The 23,353-nt window shown below is 31.7% G+C and overlaps 1 protein-coding gene across 1 annotated transcript in view; it reads right to left on the reverse strand.

The window, feature by feature from the left end:
• LOC139504171 (protein patched homolog 1-like) overlaps nt 1-14,337 on the reverse strand; it is a 34,490-nt gene extending 20,153 nt beyond the window's left edge. Inside the window, exons 1-7 of the mRNA XM_071294238.1 lie at nt 13,944-14,337; nt 13,326-13,518; nt 5,430-5,616; nt 5,095-5,164; nt 4,497-4,597; nt 1,126-1,243; nt 390-482 (exon numbers count right to left, since the gene is read on the reverse strand). Coding sequence (XP_071150339.1) covers nt 390-482; nt 1,126-1,243; nt 4,497-4,597; nt 5,095-5,164; nt 5,430-5,616; nt 13,326-13,518; nt 13,944-14,045 — 864 coding nt within the window. The 5' untranslated portion in view covers nt 14,046-14,337. The remainder of the gene's footprint in view (nt 1-389; nt 483-1,125; nt 1,244-4,496; nt 4,598-5,094; nt 5,165-5,429; nt 5,617-13,325; nt 13,519-13,943) is intronic.
• Nucleotides 14,338-23,353: the final 9,016 nt, after the last annotated feature.

Consider the following 23,353-nt stretch of genomic DNA (forward strand, 5'->3'; position numbering starts at 1 on the left):
AAATATGTCACAAGGTCATAGAGGTCATTGCATTAACTACTATCGGTTACTTTATAGTCAGTAATACTAACAAATACACATGAATGGAAATCCTCTTAGAGAATTCACTGCATAAACAAACTCTTCCATGTCATTATATGTCTTGGTAAATCTAGTGTGAGGGTGGTATATATCTACATATGTCATGTTTGAATACATGCATTTTGTCAGACCTATTTGTGCTTGAAGGGACACAGAACATTCCTCTACTGTAATATTTGATGAATATATTCTTAAGTATAAGTGGTTGTTCTAGAATAACTGACCTTGATCAATCTTAACTGATAACTTGAACTAGATGTGAAATAATTTGCCTTTTTTCTAATTAACTAAATAAAAAGTGTATTTACCAAGCCAGAGTGTTTGTTGGGTGCTGAATCTGGGCACTGGGTTTCTGTTGGATCTAAACATGGTCTCTCCTGGTATCCTGTGGTAATACCAGCCTGTAATAAATATTAAACCTTTTTGTTAAATCTGAAAAAATGTATGTAACTTAATTCTGAAACAAAACTATTTCACTAATAAACAGTGTTTGAGGTGTATTGTATTTTAAATATCCCAAAGGGTTACTGATAAAAAATATTGCAAATAAGATGAACTACATTAAAGATTATCTCTAACTGAAGAACTGTTGAAGATTAAACTTTTTTTGTTCATAATTTTATCTTATCTATTCTGTCATTTTTTTTTACCTTGCAGAATGTTGATTAGGGCATGCATGTTGCTTGTACTACTATTAAAATAATGAAATCTTTGAAGTGCAAATGTATGAAAAAGTGACATTAAGGTGACCACAATATACAGTATGCAATTCTATGTGTGTGGTTGATTGATAAGTTTTCACAAGCGATTTGTCATAGCTTCCACATTATGTAACAAACTGACTTTAAATGTTGGTAATTTGTTACCCCACAGTAACATAGTACAAAAACATATCAATAATAAAATTTATTAATAAAATGCACGAATTGAGACTCTTTATTCAGATCAAACATATTAAAGAGGTAAATGACAGCATGAACGAAGATATGAGGATGTCAATATCTAATTAGCATAATATATATTAAAGTTTGTACTTGTTGTTACCTCTTTCATTATTTCCTTCATCAATTCAACCTTTGGAATCCTTTCTGCATAATTGTTCTCTATGTATTCTATAAGACTCTGAGGGTCTAAACTCTTCCATTTTAGAGGCGGAATAGGTCTGAAAAAAATATCAAGAGAAATGTATTAACTTGTAGTATAAACTCTTCCATTTTTTAGGTGAAATAGGTCGAAAAAAATATCAAGGGAAATCTATTAAGAATCATCCATTTTAGAGGTGGAATTCCGAATAGGTCTGAAAAAAATATCAAAAGAAATCTATTAACAATTAGTGTATAAAAAGAGTCTAAATTCTTCCATTTTAGAGATGGAATAGGTCTGAAAAAATTATCAAGAGAAATCTATTAACAATTAGTGCATAAAACCAACTTCATATGTTTTCTCCCGAATAACTGCAAAATAATCTGCAAGTAAGCTGTGTATTTGGCAAGTTTTGAAACTGGGAATTTAAATGCTATAAACAAAATTTCCTCAAATGATTTCTGGTAGAATACATCACGTAATATTTAAGCACTGCAAAAATGAGAAAATTGAATAATTTCAGCAGCAAGCCAAAAATTAACACAAGTGTTTTCCTAAAACTGATTATTTGGAGGTTAGTGGTTAACTGCCATACTTAAATCATATTTTCTTGTTTCAGGGAAATTAAATATATATTACAAATATTTACAGAAAAAGAAACTGTATTTTCTACAGTTATGATAACATGCTTTATACTGAGTTACCATTCAGAATTTCTTTTGGGAAATATATTGATGAAGAACGAATGATGTCTTTTGATTTTTGCCTTTTTGACTCGTATATCCCTTTCTCAATTGAGATTTTCTCACATTTATTCTAATGACAGTGCTATATCTTTCCAATACTTTTTTTTCCTAATTAAAATTATGTCCAAACAACTTAGCACATTGATCATTAAGTCTACTGATAATGGGAGGTAGAATTTTTTTGATGAAATGCATCTCTTAAATTTTCCTGATCACCAAATGTTTGAATTTGATACATGATGATGTCACAATGGATTTCCTATTATGGTTGAGCTATAATATTCAGTTTACATCATAATAGTAGTATATAACATCTGAAATAATATTTTTGTTAAATCCCTTTTGGATATTTTAGTAATCAGATAAGATATAAATTTATTTATTCAAGTTTGAAATACAAAAAAAAAAATGATTTAAATACAGATATAAGCCCTCCCATGGATTTAAATTTATGGAAAGATTTAGATATTAGTGAAATGCAATGTAAATATTAAAGTTTGCAATTATTAAAATAATGAAGTCCTTGGGTGAATCTTTGGTAGGGTAAGAAAGGCAATTTTTACAAGAGACAGAAATTCTAACAGATTAATGGCTAAATAATACTGAAATATTCTATCTTAATTTTGTATTTCTAATGTGATTGAAGGAAATCTGCTTCTTTTGTCTGACTATTTTTTTAACAAAAATATTTTACATAAAATTTTAACTAAAGTAAAATCTCAGCTATCTTGTTTAGAGCTTAGAAAAGAACTTCAAAGAAGACTAAAACAGTAAAAAATGAATTCATTCTGCCATAAAGAAATAAATCTTTATTGATAAAAGTCAAAGAAATATGTGTCATAATCAGGTATTTTATTTTGAGCACAACAATAAATCACCTTCATTGGAAAAACAACAACAAATGTTTTAAGTCTGACCAAAATCACAGGTGTATATTAGACCACCCACTTTGTGTTATCAGTTATGCCTACAGCATAATACAAGATATTTCCTTCCAAAATTTTCCTAGTTTACCATGTTTCATTCATTACCTACAGTTAAATCTCTATCCCCAGAACTTTAATGATTCTATAGAGATATAATCAAAGAACATCAAGGGAGGAAGGAAATTTACAACTGACTTCTAAAGTAAACACAAGCAGGTTGTTGTTTGTCAAAATCTAATTTAACTTTCATAATTAACTGCCTTTGTCCACATTTATCTTCTTTAAACAGATTGAAAAAAAAATCATAGTTTAAATAACTTATATTGTTTCATCAATGAAGAATTTGACTTAAAAGAGGGACAAGAGATACCAAAGGAACAATCAAACTCATAAATCTAAAATAAACTGACAACGCCATGGCTAATGTGCCCAATATATACAAGCAACTTGTAAAAAAATTATAAAATTCTTTCATCTTACGAAGAAAGGATGGGTCTATTTTTCTCTCTCTCTCTAATTTTAATATCAGAATATTTCAATTCTATGTAAAAACTTTTATGGTGAATCCTCATCATCTTTGTCCATTAAATACCACAAAATTACTTTTCTTAGAACAATTTGTATTCAATAACTTGTGTACCACTAAAATATAGATGTTTCTAGTGTAGAAATTTGTCTTATTCATTAGTTTGTTATGTATTTTTGTTCATGAGGTTCATTTTCAAAATTTAATATCCAAGACCTAATTAACCTTAACCTATCTGTTTTTAAATGTGTTTCTTGTCGAAAGTATAAACTTATAATCAACTGGACACGTTCTATGGGTAAAAAAACTGCATATTATAGAATGTAAACCTTTCTGAATCTTACAAGAATATAATGGAAAACTACTTTACTGTCATAATACACTACATATACTGCAAGTTTAATCATTTCTTTGGAAACTTGCCCTACCTGAAGTTCAATTAAAAATTCCACAAACATTTTATTTCTACCTACTAAATTAATGCTATAAAGCCTTCAATTGTTGATCACACATTTTGGAAGGCCTGTACCCCCAGATGACCACCCAGGATGGTAAATATCCTGCCAGGAATTCAGGACAGAGGAGTACCAATGTCAGAATAATTCGACAGATGCCAGGAGGGATAATTAACCAAGCTTTCCTTAATGTTACATAAGGTTAACAAGCTCGCATATGTAACACAGTTTTCATCAGCAAGTGCTTTGTAAAATCATCACTCTGTAGAAGAGAATTGTTTCACAAAATATTCACAATTCACATTTGTAAACAATTGTGCAGGTGCTCCTTGAGAGAGAAAGAGACAGAGTAGTTCTTTATCAATAATAGGGGTGCCAAAATATATTTCAACTGATACCTAAGCTCCAACAACTGCTCAAAATGAGATTTTACTCAACACTTGTTGAGAACTGTTGTATTTATTTGTCAACAAGTTTTCTTTTACTTTGTCATATTTGTCTATTACAATAAAAGATTTTGCAGATTTAAAAAAGGAAATATACAGGGAACTTTATTAACTTGTACTAACAATAAAACCTTGAAGTTAAACAAACTCAAAATCCATCTGGCTATTTTGAGCTTTGAAACAAGCCTGAAATTTGAGATGCAGGTGAACACCGACTTTATAGGTATACTTACAATGTAGTCCAGACTGAATTATGGGGACCAAGAACTTTAGCACCATCCCAGAAACAATCCAGAGGTGTTATAATCACACAAGGTGTTATCTTTTGGATGATCTGAAGAAGATAAAAATAAATATAAAAAATAAACAGGACATGAAATATGAAAAAAGTCCTTTTTGCATATATATTTGTTCTCATTTAAAAAAGAGTGTGGAAAATGTAAAAGTAGTTACACCCTAGTGTTATAGACAAAATACACATCACTTAGAAAACTCAAATCTATATTGACCCTTCACAAAGCTTTAAACAATATACAGTAGTTATCTTCTTTAGAATTAACAACCTCATTTCAGGATTGGAAAATTTTGTACTTGACCATCCATACATATAGTCGTGCAAGTTTTGATAAATCAGGTGCTTTCTAGTTTGAGGGACTGAAATGAAAGCTTCTAATATATATTAGGTCAGTATTTATTTATTCCTTTGGTTGTTTAAAAAAACAAACTTAATCCCCTACAAAATCAGAGCAGTTTCACATAAAAAAGTGAATATAAGCTAGAAAATTCTAAATTAAGGGAGACAACTCATGAAATGAAAAGTATAATACTTACTCCATCAATAAATGGGTCATCAAAAATAGGGAATTCAGCTAAATAACATATATCATTAAATTTCCATGTCCTGAAAAAGAAATTTTGTTTTTTTATTATTCAAAATAATATAAAATGGTGCTCTATTTTTATTTTCTGAACTCACTATATGAAATTCCTAGTCTTTGCCTTGTAATGAAAACTATCATTATTTTAACAGCAGTGGATAGATTATACAATCCTCCAATTAGACTGTTTGTTCTTGAAATGTTTTACAAAAATAAACATATGAATTAAATTATTTTTTCTCTCAATATAAAGACATGTATTTGAGGTTGTGTGGCTATGGTACTTACGTTTCAAACAGGTCTACTTCTATCTCTGTAACTCTGAGTAACGTTTCTAAATGTAACAATAAAGATTTTTGTGTTAATATATTCGATCCTTCTTTTGGTGTTTGAATAACAAGTTCACTGGTGGTACCACTACCAACACCTACTGTGGCCTTTGTATACGCTAATTCTTCCTCTAATCTGCCACCAGCTGTAAAATAACATAGTTTGGTCAAAATTTTATATCATATAAATATCATATCAGCACTGATATATATAATGACAGACCCTTGTAACATATTGATTTCAAAATTTACTTATAATCCACATGCACACTAAAAATATGAGAATAAATTGTGGAATCTAGAGTGCATGCATGTTACAGTATACCAGGGGAAAGTCTCTCCCTTGACAATGTATTTCTTTATACTCCTCACATGCCAAATCTAAACATTCTGACTTCAAAGATGGCCAAAAGGTCATGATCACTGATATTAAAGCAGTTTTGACAGTAGATCTAAAATAATCATGACATATTCATTTTCATTGTTTCAAAATGATTTCTCTTCCTGACACAAAAAACTGACTCAATTATAGGGCATGGAATAAATAACATGGTTATAAAACAAAGTTTTGAGAGCAATACTTGTAAATAGAAACAAAACATTCTGAGATATCCCCCTCTACCTGGCGATCAGGAGTCAGATCAATTTAATACTGATTCTATACTCACATAAACTCCTTTTTATTAGCAGGCATTCCAAAGGGAAAACAATGATTATTATATATAATTATAAGATTACCATGAAGTTGTTTTTGTACAGTAAATGATCAAATTTTGCCTGTTTTTCTACAATCTGTTTGTTAACTGGTTATGATTTCACAGGAGATTTGCACTTTATTTGTATTTAGTATTTCAAATACTAATCACAGAGAGAAATTATTTTAAAAATTGTGAAGGTCATTGAATTTTGAAATATTTACTTTATAGCACAGAACCAATATTTAGTTAAGAAGGAGTAACAATAGCGGAAATATTATGACAATGACCCCGATAAAGTTTTGGATGACTGCCTTTAATATGATTGGATGACAGAACTAGCTGTGTGTGGCCCAGTGTTTGATGTAGACTAAAATGTCATATGTTTTTGTATGTACCTTGTACATAGTAAGTGCATTTTACACAAATCCCTTTTTACAACAGAAAAACAAATAGAAGTAAACCTTGGTATGTTGTATCTAGTCCAATTATAAACTTTCTTCTCCTTCACTCAGCTCATTAAATAACTTCTTATAAATTTCACATTTAAATTTTTTGACTATTCTTAAATTTTTTAATCACTCTGATTTTCCAGTCAAACTAACTTAAAAAAAATAGTCCGCAAAAAAGTTGTTTAATCAGTGGCTCTTAGTGCAACCATTTTAAATTATTATTTGTTTTTACCCTCTTAACCTATTTATTGTATAACTTGCCCTCTTTCAACTTTCATACAAACAATAAACTTTGTTTTTTTGGAACAAGTGATGTATGAAAACCTTCAAAAAATTTAATTAAATATTTTAACAGCAATGTTTAAATTGACATTGTCATGCAAGAAAGCTAAGAATTATTCAAAAATACCATTTCTCAAGGAAAATTTCATTCATTGACCTCTACCGAAGTACAACCATTTACTATGACTAATTGATAGATCAATCCACATGCAAAATACATTTTATTCAAATGTGAATTTTAAAGTTCTGACAAAGAGAGTTGACAGACTTTATTGAATGGAGAAGAAAAGTTCACCGGAATGTTTGGCAGTAATTGGAGATTTGGCATGCAACACATTGATTCTGTTTAGTCAGGCAGTAAGATCTCACATCATGTTTCTGTGTACATGCTACCGTGAGGGTTGTACCCAATACAATGCTTAACACTTGTGTATTTTCTTCTTATTTTGTGGGTTTGCTATTGTAATTTTTTTCTTTAAACGCACACCGACTCTCAAAATCAGCAAAATCAGGATGCAAAAGGTTTGATAATTTCCCAAAATTTCTGTTTTAAAACAAACAACTCATTTTGATCTATATATATATATATATAATAATTTTACTTAAAATTGAGAATGGAAAATGGGAATATGTCAAAGAGACAACAACCCGACCATAGAGCAGACAACAGCCAAAGGCCACCAATGGGTCTTCAATGCAGCAAGAAACTCCCACACCCTTGCTAAAGAGCTTTATATAATCATTTTGTATTTCTTATTTTAGCAAGTTTTTACGAAGTGTTGCCGTTGTCATGTTTCATTTTGAAGTGTCAAGATTCATGTATGATACTCTTTTTTTCCTTTTTGCTATCATTTGACTAATGCCTAAGTCTCACCTATATCTACACCACAACATCATTCATACAAGTCTCTCAAAAGCTAAAGCAATCAGCTTGCCAGCTTATACTCCCAAGGTATAAAAACCAACGTTTACAAAAGTATAAAGTTTAAGTTTCTAATCAATGATAAGACCTACTTCTACCACAAACTTAAAGAGAAGATGAAAATTCTTTACCAAAAAAAAGGGGGAATTTCATCCATGCATGCTATGTATCCAAAGAGAACTTGCAACATTTCACAACAAGACTTGATAGGGATGAATCAAAATCCACCACATTTTAAAACTTTTTACATGTTTTGTGTAATTATACCTGATTTCATTCTAATAGCAATAAATAACATTTATTACCCATTAATTATATTCCATCTTACTAGTCAGGCACAGAATCAATGGTATAATGGTTAAAAAAGATCATGGCCTTTGGCCAAAAATTGAAGAGCAAAAAAATTCCTTAGCATACCACCATTCCTACTAAATGTATTGCACAAAAGTATTATCTGCAAATCTCAACAAGACAAAAGTAAGATATGAAATTACATAGGAACACCAACACAAGGGATATACAAGTTAACTGTAAATGTCTAATTGTTATCTAAATAACTAAACAATATTCATTCCTACACGGGTGGTCTGTGGTGTAAAATAAAAACAAATTGGTAAGATTTTAAACTGGAGAACATTAACTGAGTATATATGGTGTTTGAATTGTTTGGATGGTTTTACTCTAGTGATTTTTTGGGGTCCTTTTTAGTCTTATAGCTTGCTGTTCGGTGTGAGCCAAGGCTCTGTATTTAAGACTGTACTTTGACCAACAGTATATTGGTTTACTTTTATAAAATGTGACTTGGATGGAGAGTTGTGTCATTGGCTCTCATACCTCATCTTCTTATATCTATTGTCATCATGGCTAATGTGAAACTTCTGTCATACAACCAAGACAGGACAAAGGATGAGATCAGTTATACCTGTTCCACTGGTCACCATGTACTGACATGCTCCACTGGTCACCGTGTAATGATTCAGGGAAAATTTACAATATTTTCAATCAAATGAGAAGATATTTATTTGAGCTTCAGGTTTAAGAATTTTTTACTGATTTATTTTGTCTTTTCCTTTTTGGTTAAAATTTTTAGAAAGTTTTAAGCAATAGCTGTTACATATATTATATATAACATTTTTTAAATATTCTCAAGTTATAAAATTAAAGATTCATGAAAATAAAGCTAACAATAACAATAAAAATATTCTACATTTCAAAAGCATCATTCTGATATTTGATTGAGGAAGGAAAACAGAAGATAACTATTTTAACATACCTATCTGTATCAAAATAATAAGACCGAGATCATCATGTATCCCCCCTCCAGGGTATATAAATTAATGCCTAAATCACATGCATTTGACAGTCCATTATACGCAATTCTCCTCCACAAAATATTAGCTTCAGATTGACTATTATCATATGTAGGATTATCCTTAAGATATGGACATGCAGCAATTTAAATATGTTAAATTAATTCATGAGAGAGTGACACTTCAAAATATACAAAACAGATATCTTATTTAAAATTTCCATGTTTCCAAAAAATGATCTTTCTTTTCTTTTGAAATGATTTTCAAGGACTATGAGAAAAGTTGAAAAAAGACCAAGAATCATCGGAATTTAAGATGACCTCATTTCCTAAAAGAATGCATTGAAATATGAAAATGTACACAAAGGGATAAACATTTTTTTTTACAAAATCTTCCAAATAATTGTTGTCAGTACATTACTTAGACTGAGGATAATGTCCTATGAAATTATCATCTATAAAAAATTAAAACCTACAACAAACTTATCTATGTGGAAACTTAATGGCTAAAATAGATGTAGAACCTCTAAGTCAACGACACATGTCATGGAAGAGAAATCTAAGGACCAAATAATGTGGACAGTTCACCATAAACAACCTTGTGGCTTTCTTTTCTTTCTTTGGGAGTTGTGTTTTTTGTGTTTGTTTATGAACAGAACACTAAAAGGTACACATTTACTACCTAAGGCCATTTATGTTCAAATTTCACCTTGCTTTCAATCTAAAATTGTGAAACTTGTAATACTATGCTTTGTAGGAACACTCCATTTAATGAAAAATCTCCTAATATTCATAAGAAGTGACTAAATGCTTAAACAAAGCTAAAACAAAAAAAAGAGAAAAAAATAAGTTCTTTCAAAAACATCAAAATTATCTCCCTTTAGTATACCATACATTGTATTTATGACAGATTAACCTATTTCTAATTTACCTAGTATTGTAAACATCATTCTGTGTGTTAAGCATAAACTCTACTAAATTCCTACAGAATTTAATGAAAATTGCACAGCACTTTTACTACTTAACAAAATTATCCCATTATAACTCAAGCAACGGGATATGCAGATTAAAAGAAAGTTAGAAATAAATGCAAATTCTTTACAATTTCATTAATTATTAACATTGTCCAGAATTTAAATGATCTGTGGACATGTTGTAAAATTTTAATGGTAGAAGGTCATACACATAATAGTTATCTAGTAGTGTGTAAGGAGAGTTACCTCCTAATGATTATAACAAATCCATCATATATTTTCATAGTACATTTTTTGTGAACTCAGTGTATATCTGTCTTAATGAAAAGAATGTATATACCAGAATTGAAATGTTTTTCTGTCATTTCTTAACAGAATAATCTGTAGAAACCACATTGTTGGCAATCACTTTAAACTAATGATAAAAAATTTCACAGAAAGTAATATTAACCTTAAAGTTTGTGTTTATCATTAGAAGAAGCCCAAATAATTATCTACATAAGCAAATCAGGATCATGTGTAGATGTATAACGGACAGAATCATCTAAAAGCAGGATTACAGGGGGGATATAGGAATTTTTGAAAGGGGGAGGGGTGTAATTCCTGATAATTGAAGATATTAAACATTTGTGAACATTTAATAAAAAAAAAAATTATAGATAAAATGAAAAAAAAAAAACTTGGGGAACGGGGGAGTACATCCTCTATACCCCTTGGATTCCTCCATGGGATTATATGTATAAAATGTCTAATGGACAAAACCTTTAGAAAGACCTAGAAAAAAGGGATAATATATCTGTAACAATTTGAAGAAAACCAATTCATTAACATTTGTTGCATAGGAATTCATTCATTTTCCTGGTTTACTTCAGACTTTCACTCAATTTAGTGGGCATGACACGAATTTATTTCATACACACTAATATACAAAAATGAAAATCATTCAAAACAAGAAGAAAACAAATCTTTTGTCTATCTCATTTCTTGTCAACATTTCTTGCAAATAAATTGTACTGAACAAAATAAAACACCCTTTTTGCCAATCAAGATGAATCTTCTGTAAACAGCAATTTTTATGTAAACAGGGACATTTTTTACTAAAATAAAATTTATATAAAATAAACTGTGTATTTAAGACACCTTTATTATGTGTAATTACGGGAAATCTTTTCCCTCCATGAGTCCATAAGCCTATTCAACATGACACAAATAATATCTCCTCTTTCATTTAAAGTTAAGATTTCATCCCTTGGAAAGAAAATTGGTATTCATTATCAAAAGTTGGTCACACTATCAATGACCTAGGTAGAATACAAAGTATTTGATTCATTCAGCCATAAAAAACCTCCATCATGTGAAATACTAGCACACAAATTAAAATTGTCAAATTATCAGTGGAATCCAGGTCAAACAACATTCACTATTTATATCACTTCAGATGATCTTAAAACCTTCTTTCACTTTTTTATCTGATCTTGACAGGGGAGATAGAAAAAACAAATCTGGAAATGCAAAACCACAACAGAAACTCTTTTATTCATACATTTAAAATTTTTGGCTCAAAGATGTCCCCAATTTCTGGTTGATCTCCATTTTAATTGATTGATCGTTGGTGGATTAATGTCTAGAAGCAAATATTTCATGTCTTTTCAATATGAGATTTACAATTTACATATACATATAACAAAAAGCTACAATGAAGTACAAAAACACTTCAATATAAACCTAATAAGGATTCATGCTAAATTAATCCGCCCAAATTATTAGCAAAATAAAAAAAGTTAATTAAATAAATGAAACCTGGAGTAAATTAAAATAATTAATATACCTTTGATAAAATGTAACATTCAAACCATACAATTCTTACCTACTCCTCTATGAGCCAACGTAATAAAATATATGCTTTAATTCAGAAATTTTATTGCAGATGATACATTATGTAAGAAATTCTGAAGTTATTTCTGATTTCTGGTGTAAAATTCATTTGTAGATGATAACACAAAAATATTTGTATTCCAACTGAAGCAGAATTTATATCTCACACATGCCCAAGCCATCAAAACTTTAATCAAAAAGATTGCAAGAACAGACTTTGTGTATAACACTAAATAATGCACTGGATATGTTGTTTACAAAGTATACTACTATATAATTATTATATGCTTTTGGCTTTATGATTTTATTATTAACTAGAAAGATGTGTTCAACATAAAACAGTTGTAAAATATTACTATCAGCAAAAAATCTTTCTTTGCATGCTGTTAAATGTTTTACAACAAAACCAGTTTTAGACTGAAAAGGTAATGACAGTCCTTCTTCCCTATTGAATAAAACACACAAAAATAAAACTACCTTTTAGATTCTCTTAAAATGTTCTTAACCATGTGTGATAGACCACCAGGAATTTAATATACTGAATGACATTAAAGTTTCTTTCCAACTGCATTTGTTTAAAACTTTTCTAAAACAGCCAGTTGTTTTCTCAGCATACCACTATCTCGGACTTTATTAAGTAAAGTACGTATGACCCTAAAGGTGACGTAAATATATCATTCAGATTTTTCTTTATATTTCCAGATATTACTTTAAAATTGCTCAATCAAGAAAAAAAAATTGTAAGAATATAAAGTTTAAAGCATACAAAAATTAGATGTACAGTTTTCCCATGAAAAATTGCTTTGGTTAGAGGTTTGCCTTAAGAACCCGTATGCAGAAGACCTCCCAAGAAAACGGTAATCTCGTTACCAAAATATCTGATTAAGATGAACTGATAATGCACTATTGTTATTTTTGTAATTAATATTTGACTTTTTTGTTACCAAATCTTGTTGAAAAAGGAGTGCCAATCTGATATTACACAAATGCTCCAAAGTCAGTTTAGAGAATATTGATAATTTGCAAGGTAGATGTAATCACGTCCTTTGTTTATCGATTTTATCACAACCAATCTAATGACTTTAATGAGCGGGAATAATCAAACTTATGACCAGTGAGTGTGCGATTGTTCGACTATAACCGTCAACAATCTCTGATGATTTCAGCGTTCCTAATATAACAGACGAGACCACACACAGTCAAGATCAAATTTCTAGGTCACAAAACAAGATGGCGGCTTACTTGCTTTTATCAATTCAAGCGCTGTTTGTGAATGAATATACTGCCTCACATTATACCTAACGAATGTATAAAGATGAAAATACACATTTAACACGATTACTTACCTTCTACCCAAAGAGCTTCAACATCAGTTTCAAATTTGACCAGTTTGAATCCGATGCAACACAACGACAACAATAGTAATCCCATAAACAAAACTTTCCCACAATGTAATTGTATGAAACAACCAATACTGAACATATAATTTTGCAGATGCCATCGTACCCACAACGCACATTTATTCCCATCTGCTTTACCCTGCAAATACAAAAAGAAAATGTAGACGTACACTTTATTGATGGTCAAATTATAACTATTGGGAAAACAAAAACATATTGAAAGTGGATGAAGATAAGCATTTTTCTGTCATACAAATATGGACCATACATGCATATGAGATAACAGTTAAAATTCTGGAACTTAGACTTATTTGCCATCAAAAAAATATGCTAAAAAGTATGGATAAATCTAACTTCATTATTATGTGATGTTGTAATAGATGACATTACCCTAAGGCTAAAACACACATCAATTCACAATGTTTTAATATACATGGAATTTCTTCTAACAAATGTAATTTTTCTCCACTAATGAACTACACAACATGTTATGTTATTACAGAAAAAGAACTCACAGAGAGTTGTGATAGAAATGAGGTCATGGAGATGCCTCGCTTCACATACCTTTTTGACTTGTTTATACGCTATCCTGGCATCCACAAAACTAGTCCTCGTTAACAAATCCTCATCAATTTGTGAATTAGTGCCCCTCCTTCGAATACTCATGATTTCCCGTTTTTGAAGGGGGAATTCACAAAATAAACTATGTCATTTGAATGCTATTCGAACCCACGTGGAATGTTGTTCGGTTTATACACTATTAATTAACATCGATGTTATTATCACACAGTTTGAAATGCATGTAAGTACATCTTTATATCAGAAAATTTCTTCATAATTCTGAAGTCCTCATAGAAGATAAAATCCAAACAAAACACTGTAAGCTCCATACATCCGATATCATTCTTTGCGAACTTCAAGACTCCCGATTTTGCGTTAAGCTCCGCCTCCTCGTAATGACTGACAAGATGATATCGTGTTTGTCTGTTATCGGATTGGCCAGATTTAAATAGGATTGCTCAAGTAACAGCAGCTTACATTAGTTGCTAAGCAACAGTTCACCACAGTGCGCGGACCACACAAGATGCGAGAACTACCACAGCGTTAAATAAACGGCATATTTTCTGAAGGAATCCCGTACTTAATTGCTGTGTAAGACCGACTACAAATGTCACAAGCCAGTGAGTTTGTCACACAAAGAGAAACTTGTAGTTTAATGAACTAAATCTTTGCTTACTGAATTATCGTGATTATCAAGCCCACCGGATATATAAAGCAAATAGATTTCTTATGAAAAGGCAGAATTTTTATTTTTAATTTTACAAATCATATCAACTATTGTGTAATTGTCTAATGTGTTACAGTTGATCTTCTAGTTCAATATTACGAATTAATTCAGAGACCTTCTATATTACATTAAAACTAATGTAATTAAAATGACAGATGCTAATAAATTACACGTCGTATTGCCGTACAACCTGGGCGGGCTGTCACGCTGACGTATCTTTAAATACCTCGTGAAAACAACAAACCCTTAGTTTTTGTAGAGATTGATTATAAAAGACCGTATAAAACTGAAGTGGTCTTGTACGAAAATCTCCAAATGTAAATACGTGAATTATTTTATTTGCTATTAAAATATTTGCTCTTTATGGACATGGGAATTGTAAGAAAATTAAGGTAAAGCACAAGTGAAAACAAAAAAGATAACCAAAATCAACTGAAGCAAGGTAGAAATGTTCAACACTTTCTAACTGATTTTTGCTTCTGTAAAAGAGAGTGGATAACTAAATAATAATTCAACACTACTGAAATCAAGGTACAAGTTTTAAGCATGTAAAATGTTATATGATTTAGGGAGATGCAACATGAACGTAAGAGAGACAACAACCCAAAATCTCAGTCTAATGAGAAAAAAAGATAAGTAAATTGTATCGAGGCTTCCGAAAATTCAATTTCTCTTAAGTTTTAAAATGAATCAAAGATTAAAAAATTTTTGCCGGTTTGCCATTTTGCCAGGAATGATTCTTAAGTTGTTCTTTTAAATATATGAAAACAATATTACATAAAATGTAAAAAGAACAAAAGTAAAATGACAAGGTTGCTATATTTTTGTGACTTATTTTTTCCTGAAAAAATTACTGGAATAATGAGAAAAATCACTCGGACGATTCCGTAAAATCAGGTGCACACCTTCAACATATGTGCCATCTTCCTGTAAAGATGCAAGGATTTGGATTGAAAACTATAGTTGATAACACACAAAACTTATTCCTTTTTCATAATTTTTTCTAAAAAAGTCTGGATGATGAGTAAAATAATACTCAAACAATTCCATTATTGCAGGTGTACAACTTCCAACACATATGAACGTCCGGAGATGTTTCAGTGAACTGGGCTGAAAACTGTAGCAGCGGGTGATTACACAAAAAATATACCCTCTTTTATTAATATTGCTGAAAAAAGCTGGTCAAATGAGATAATTTACTCAAACAATTCTATAATATCAGATGAACCCTGCAAAATATAAATAATCTCCCTGTGAAGTTTTAGAAATTTGAATTGGACACTAGCGGTATACTACTGTTGCCTTTATATAGGAGTTTATTACACTAAACTTGAACCGTCTTCTGTAATTTTTACAGAAAAAGTCAAAGTTCCCAATGTGTAAAAACGAGATACAACATTACTCAAACAATATATTAGAGTAATATAATAGCAGGTGCACATTTAAGAATATATAGGTTGATTGCTGTAGGATTTGATTTCACAAATTGGATACATACTTTCCACAGACCACGAAAAATCACCATACCTAAAGCCGGTTTTGAACCGTCCAAACCGACAAAGATTTTTCTGTAGTGAAAGATGACCACTTTCCATGAAGTTGATTTAATCAAACATTGTTACCATTGTCCTTAGTGTTTTTCTAAAACTTTGAAAGATAATGGATTCAAGTCGTATCCAATTTCCGAAGGTTGGATAAAAAGCTCAAATGAATGCACATTGCAGGTGCACATATTCAGTATGTTAGGAATCTCTTGTTGCAGTTTCAGAGAGCTGGGATGAAAACAGTTAAAGAATTGATTACACACAACGGGTACCATATTTTGTTAACTTTACAGAAACAAAATAAGTTTCAAAGTCTAGAAAAAGTGTATAGCAACAAATAGATCAGTCTCTGAAATGATTATGTTGTAGGGTTTCATTAGCAAAAAATTGTACACCATAGCAGTTTGCGGTAAAGAAAAGTGTCATGCATTCAACAAACCAGAAGGCAACTTAAAAGGAATCGTCGATGGTAATGGTCTATGTAGGTTATCCAAGTAGATCGTGCTGTAATTGCATAGAGTAAAGACAAATAAATAGAAATGAGACAAGACAGCAATCCATTACCACAAGTTGAAAAACGTACGATTTTCGACGATAAACATGTACCAAAGCCGTATTGAACCCGGTTAACTTCCATTGATATAACAACTTATTGGTGATATCGAATTATCTGCAATAAAGTAGTATGCACTTTTTATTTATTAACTAGTTGTGAAATTAAGCATTGAAAGAGTGTTTTTGTCGTAGGAAGGTGGACCATTTAGTGTCACAACGATTCAACGTTCAACATATTGATAGAATATATACATTTCTTAACATTTAACCATGATAATTTTCACTAAATCTGCAACTACTGATACCAATATTGTAACGCAACACATTTTCTCCGAAATAAATAAATTTCAATTTTGTTATTGAACTCGTGTCTCCATCTCTAAAATACTCGACCAAGGCTACGACATAATTTTGTTAAGCAAGGTGCAGATCCATTCACATTCGCTTGAAAAGTTTTGGCCAAGTCAAAAAGAAATAATAAAATTGAGAATGGAAATGGGGAATGTGTCAAAGAGACATCAACCCGATCAAATAAAAAACAACAGCAGAGGGTCACCAACAGGTCTTCAATGTAGCGAGAAATTCCCGCACCGGAGGCGTCCTTCAGCTGTTAATCAACAAATATATACTAGTCCAGTGATAATGAACGCCATACTAAGTCTCTTATCGATACAACTTTAAATTGAGGAAGGTGTTGTCAAACAAAGGAAACTGTAAGTATGCCAAGAGAGAGACAAAATTTTTTTCAATAACAACCAATCGACTGGTCATGGCTTCCTAGAAATTGTCAATGAGATACTTCAACTTCAACTTCACCACTTGACTTGGGACCATCGGTTAACAGCAATCCTCCATCAAACAAATCATATTAAGAAATGAAAGCTCTGGAATATCGTTTCAACAGGGAGATAATTATCCTATTGCAGGCATGCAATATAGAAACGGAAAGTTCAAAATTAAAAAGCTGATAATAAAAAAAAAATGGAAAAAGATGACATGTGAAAATGTCCAATGAACTGATTATTACTAAACACTGAACATATATGGGACCAAGGTCTTACTACATATAGAGAAAGTTCCGTTGGTCAATGAACCAAGGGAAAAAAGCCAAAACATTAATGAATCCTAGCTTTCGATAATTTTACAGCCAATCTTTTTCAGAAATGAAAAGTTCTCCTTATACTGAGTCAAGGACAAGGAACAGAGTTATGGAGACGAAACAAAAAACACTTGTTTGATTACAATATATGTATTGTCACAACAGTGTTCACTGTCAGACTCAACCTATATTTGGTAACGCAACTGTATAGTACTAGAACTGGATCCTCCTTCACTATACTGGACGCCAAAATTAAATGCATGTCCTTCATACAACGTCACATTTGTTGATCTGCCAATTGTTTCACAAAACCTCTTTCAAAACTATCAACATCAATTTACTTATCAATTAAAGACAGATTTTAAAATTACTATGAAACTACCATCTCCCTGGGAAGGTGTCAATCAGAAGCTGATACTAATTCCAAGATCTATAGGATATAAAAAAGATGTGGTATGATTGCCAATGAGACAACTCTCTACAAGAAACCAAAATGACACAGAAATTAACAACTATAGGTCACCGTATGGCCTTCAACAATGAGCAAAGTCCATACCGCATAGTCAGCTATAGGAGGCCCCGAAATGACAATGTAAAACAACTCAAACGAGAAAACTAACGGCCTTATTTATGTACCGGACTCCAAGGAGTACATTTGACTTCTGTACCCTGTACACTTTTGCCATACCAAACTTCAATATTGATAATAGAAGTTTAAGACAGTATGATAACCAACTGTGTTCGTTTTTTGCCCACTTGTGTAATTGATATGAAGCAGACTTTATACACGAGCTTCATAGAAAGAATAGAAAAAAGGAGCTAAGATTATTCCTTTACTTCACTTTTTGCATGATGTCTTCTAATTAAAAACTCAAAGTTTGATACCTATGTTGGATGCATCGATACATAAAAGGAAACATAATACAGTAATAAACCGCTGTTCAATACATAAATCGATCGATAGAAAGCAAATCCGGGTTTTAAACGAGGGAAATGCATCAACTATGAGAGGAAACAACGGAACAACAGAAGCACTTGAATGCGGTACCATCGAAATTGAAATAAAGAATACCATATAAACTCAGTCTGCCTCATATCTTTAATTACATTTAGAAATCTACAACGAGGTCAGTTGAGAACAAATCTTCAGGACAAAAGGGGGGATTTTAGCTTCCTAATGATTTTTTTCCCCAATACAGCAACATTTCATCAGCGCCTGTATAACTCCGAGCTTTGTTATTCAAGAACTTGCATCTCCGAACATAATACTATACTTGTGCCGACTGCTTATAAAGAAATTATTTAATCATCGGTGTGTAGTGCCAACGTTGAAGACGTCCCTTCGAAATTTAAACCGACGCCTTTTCGACTAATTGACCATTTTGGATTATCTATCCAAGGATATGTAAGGATTTGATTCCGACCTTTCCGTTTTGCATTTCCTCGGAGTCCGGTATTTTTGTTATTTTTACCTTTTTCTAATAATATATTAATACGAACAATCTAAGACATCCCCAAATTCGACATACTTAAGTATCATCGCTGTACCGATAATGAGCATATCGAGAGTTGTCACTCGTGATACGGATCTTCCTTCCATGAGATCTCAAATTTTTTTTCGCGGGATTCGTGGTGCTCAGTCTTTAATTTTTATGTAGTGTCGTGATTACTTTCGTCTGCATTCTTTTTGTGTTGGAGTTGTCAGTATCCCCTTTCGTCGCATCTAATAATGGCAACAGTAGTATACCGCTGTTCGAAACTCATAAATCGATAGAAAAAAAAACAAATTCGGGTTACAAACTAAAAATGAGGGAAACGCATTAAATATAAGAGGAGAACAACGACACAACATTAAAATGTAACACACACAGAAACGAACTAACATTAGACCAAATCCGATAAGAATAACAAATATAACATCAAAACTAAATACATGAATTTGTGATAGAAAAGTACCGTGACACGTCTTATAGCAATGAGAAATCACATTTAAATATCAGAGGAAACAAACGACACAATTGAAACACAACGTTAAAATGTAACACACACAGAAACGAACTATAATATAACAATGGCCATATTCCTGACTTGACAGTTCTTGTCCATTCGTTTTTGATGCGTTTTGTATTTTAATTTTGCCATGTCATTATGGACTTTCCAATTGATTTTCCTCTAAGTTCAGTATTTTTGTAATTTAACTTTTTGGTACAGTATATTAAAAAGAAAAAAATGTCGGGTTGAACCTGGTTTTGTGGCATGCCAAACCTCCCACTTTAATGGCAATGCTAAATATAACATTAAAATGACAACATACATTACATGACTACAATACAAATAAATAGGAAAATATATTGGACAAAGAAACAAACGAATAATAGCTAACAGAAGGCAACAGGTTTAAACTTTAATACGCCAGAAGTGCGCCTCGTCCTCACAAGACCAACCAGTGACGCCCAGATATAAAAAGTTTGAAAGCCAAAACAAGCACAAAGTTGAACAGCACCGAGGACCAAAACTTAAAATTCAAAAAGGCCGCGCCCAATACGGCCAGGGTTTTCTGCTTGGGACAAGAACATCCTTATTATTAAGAATAATATATACTTTTGCAAACAGTAAATTTTATAAAATGACTATAAGATAGATATACATGATAAAACTGTATTAACTAACTACAGAAAAAAACCCGGTTACATTACATAAACCAACACAAAAAAATACACACACGAGTTAGCTAAAGCCTCAACGCAAAAAGTAACGCCACATTTGAAATTATAAAAAAAGCACAAAAAATGACGTCACATTTGAAATTCTAAAACAGCACATAAAATAACATCACATTTGAATGACTTACTTTTTTTTAAAAATAAGATAGTATAAGAATAAAGTGAGGCGAATATACTAACTTGACTTAATCCTCTTCGTTCCTTGTGCAACATAGGGCTGCTACAGTCGCTTTTCACCTTACTCTATTTTGGGCTATCCTTTTTGCTTCGCTCCAGGTATATCCAATTTCCTCGAGCTCCTTGTGCCTCGATCTTCCCCAGCTGTGAAATGGTCTTCCCGGTCTCCAATGTTCCTTAGGTTCCATTCTAATACCTGTCTAGTGATGGTACCTACAAGTTTCCGCATAGTGTGCCCAATCCATTGCCAAGTTCTCCGCTTTAGCTGTTTAGTTGCTGGTTCCTGGCCACTAAAATTTTCAAATTTGGCGCAGGCATTTGTTGATAAAAATCTGGATTTGATGTTGTACCCCTGCTGTAAGTGTCCAGGTCTCTTCACCATAAAAGGGACTGCTTTACTGATTACAGAAACTATTACAGTCGAATGATTAAACTTGACAGTAAAAAAAACCTGACAATGCACTAACAAAAATAAATGACCCAAAGACAAACAACAGTATGTAAAACACATTATAGAAAACTAAAACTGAGTAACACGAATCCTACCCAAAACCAGTGGTGATCCCAGGTGCTCTTGAGATCCTACACCTGTGGCACCAGTCTAAAATGTACATCGACACCATAACAGATATTACGAATAGTGATGCTTCGGTCTTAGTTGTTGAACTTGTTTGCAAAACTCCTTTTTTTCCATCATGTGTTACATATTTGTTTTACATTTGTCATTTCAGGGCCTTTCATGGCTGACTTTACAGGTATGGACTTTGCTCATTGTTGAAGGCTGCACAGTAACTTATAGTTGTTAATTTCTGTGCCATTTAGTCTTGTAAAGAGTTTTCTCATTGGCAATCATACCACATCTTTTTTTTTTTTTTTTTAAATTAGACACTTCAGTAGCAAATAAACTCATCATAGATAACAGGATACAATTTCGTATTTAGGCCAGACGCACCTTTCGTCCACAAAAGACTCATCAGTGATGCTCGAATCTTAAAAAGTTAAAAAGGCCAAATAAAGTACGAAGTTGAAGAGCACTGAGAACCAAAGTTCCTAAAAGTTTTGCCAAATACAGCTATATAATCTATCCTGATGTAGAAAAGCCTTAGTATTTCAAAAATTCAAAAGTTTTGTTAACAGTTTAATTATAAATATAACCATATCAATGATAACTTATGTCAGCACAAAAGATGATACCCTCGGGGAATTAAAACTCCACCAGCAGTTGCTTCGAACAAGTTGTTGTAAATAAATGATTAGATGGCTTAAGCTTTCTAATAAAATAAATTGCAAATCTGATGTCCCAACTGTAGCAAATGCCTTTAAATGTGAATGTACCAGACAATATAAAGATTAATTCATTTAGAATATATAATAAAGGTCAAGACAACGCCGAGGAATGGCACAGACAGCCCCTTCATACAGAAGCACTAATAACCATAGTATCAATAAAATTTGTATCAACCGTTGTAAAATCAACAAATATTGCTTAGTCAGGGTTAAATTTACCACGAACATATATGTCTCTCCACAAGTGTCATTCGCAAAGAACACTATGATTTTGTCATAAGAAACGTTGTTCAAATATTATCCTTGTAACAAGTCACAGGCAAACAGCAATCCTCTTTCAAAGAATTCATGATATGAAACAAAGAACCTGGAATATCGTGTCACCTGGAAGATATATACTCCATATTCAGATTTTTTTTTAACGAAAACAAAAATGTTTATTAAAGCAATTCCCAATATATATTTACATACGTAGCACATGCTGCATACTTTTGTATACCATATCAAATACTGCTGAGAAATCGAATGTTCAAACTAGAAATAGTTTAGCTCTAACTGTAAATTTCTAGATACAAGTAAACATTGATGGAAACCTATAACTGTATATATGCTGTATACTTAACATTAAGTTAAATGGGACAACAGCGCACAACATGATATCACAAGTTACACAGTATATAATCGTTATGTCAGTAAATTTGAAGCCCCATATTTAATTACTGGCCACGTTTATGTCGTATTATGTCCAGAGCATATTGTGTAACGATTGATTGTTGGTTGCTTTACTCAAAAAGGCTATATCGCGGCGATATATTGTGTAACGAAGCTTACTCATTGGTTATCTAGTATGGATAATTAAAACGTAGTTGTAAGCCTGGACATCACAATTCCAACACAACATACAATTATTAAAGGGAGAAAGGGAGTATCTAAGACCTGTTTTTGTCTACAAGCATGAAACATTTAAAATATGTATGTTTACTGGGCAACAGTAGTATTTTATTTCAGGACCAATCAATTTTGTTTATTTTAAATAAACTACGCCCACTGACCGTGTAATTAAAATAAATTACACACACTGACTGTAAAATTTAAATAAACTACACCCACTGACCGTGTATTTATAATGATTACACCCATTTACTGTATTTAAAATAAACTACGCCTACTGACAGTGTATTTACAATAAACTATATACATAGATACACCCACTGACCGTGTATTTATAATGATTACACCCACTCACTGTATTTAAAATAAACTACGCCCACTGACCGTGTATTTACAATAAACTATATACA

Source organism: Mytilus edulis, chromosome 1 (genome assembly GCF_963676685.1).
Source record: "Mytilus edulis chromosome 1, xbMytEdul2.2, whole genome shotgun sequence".
Classification (NCBI taxonomy): Eukaryota; Metazoa; Mollusca; class Bivalvia; order Mytilida; family Mytilidae; genus Mytilus; species Mytilus edulis.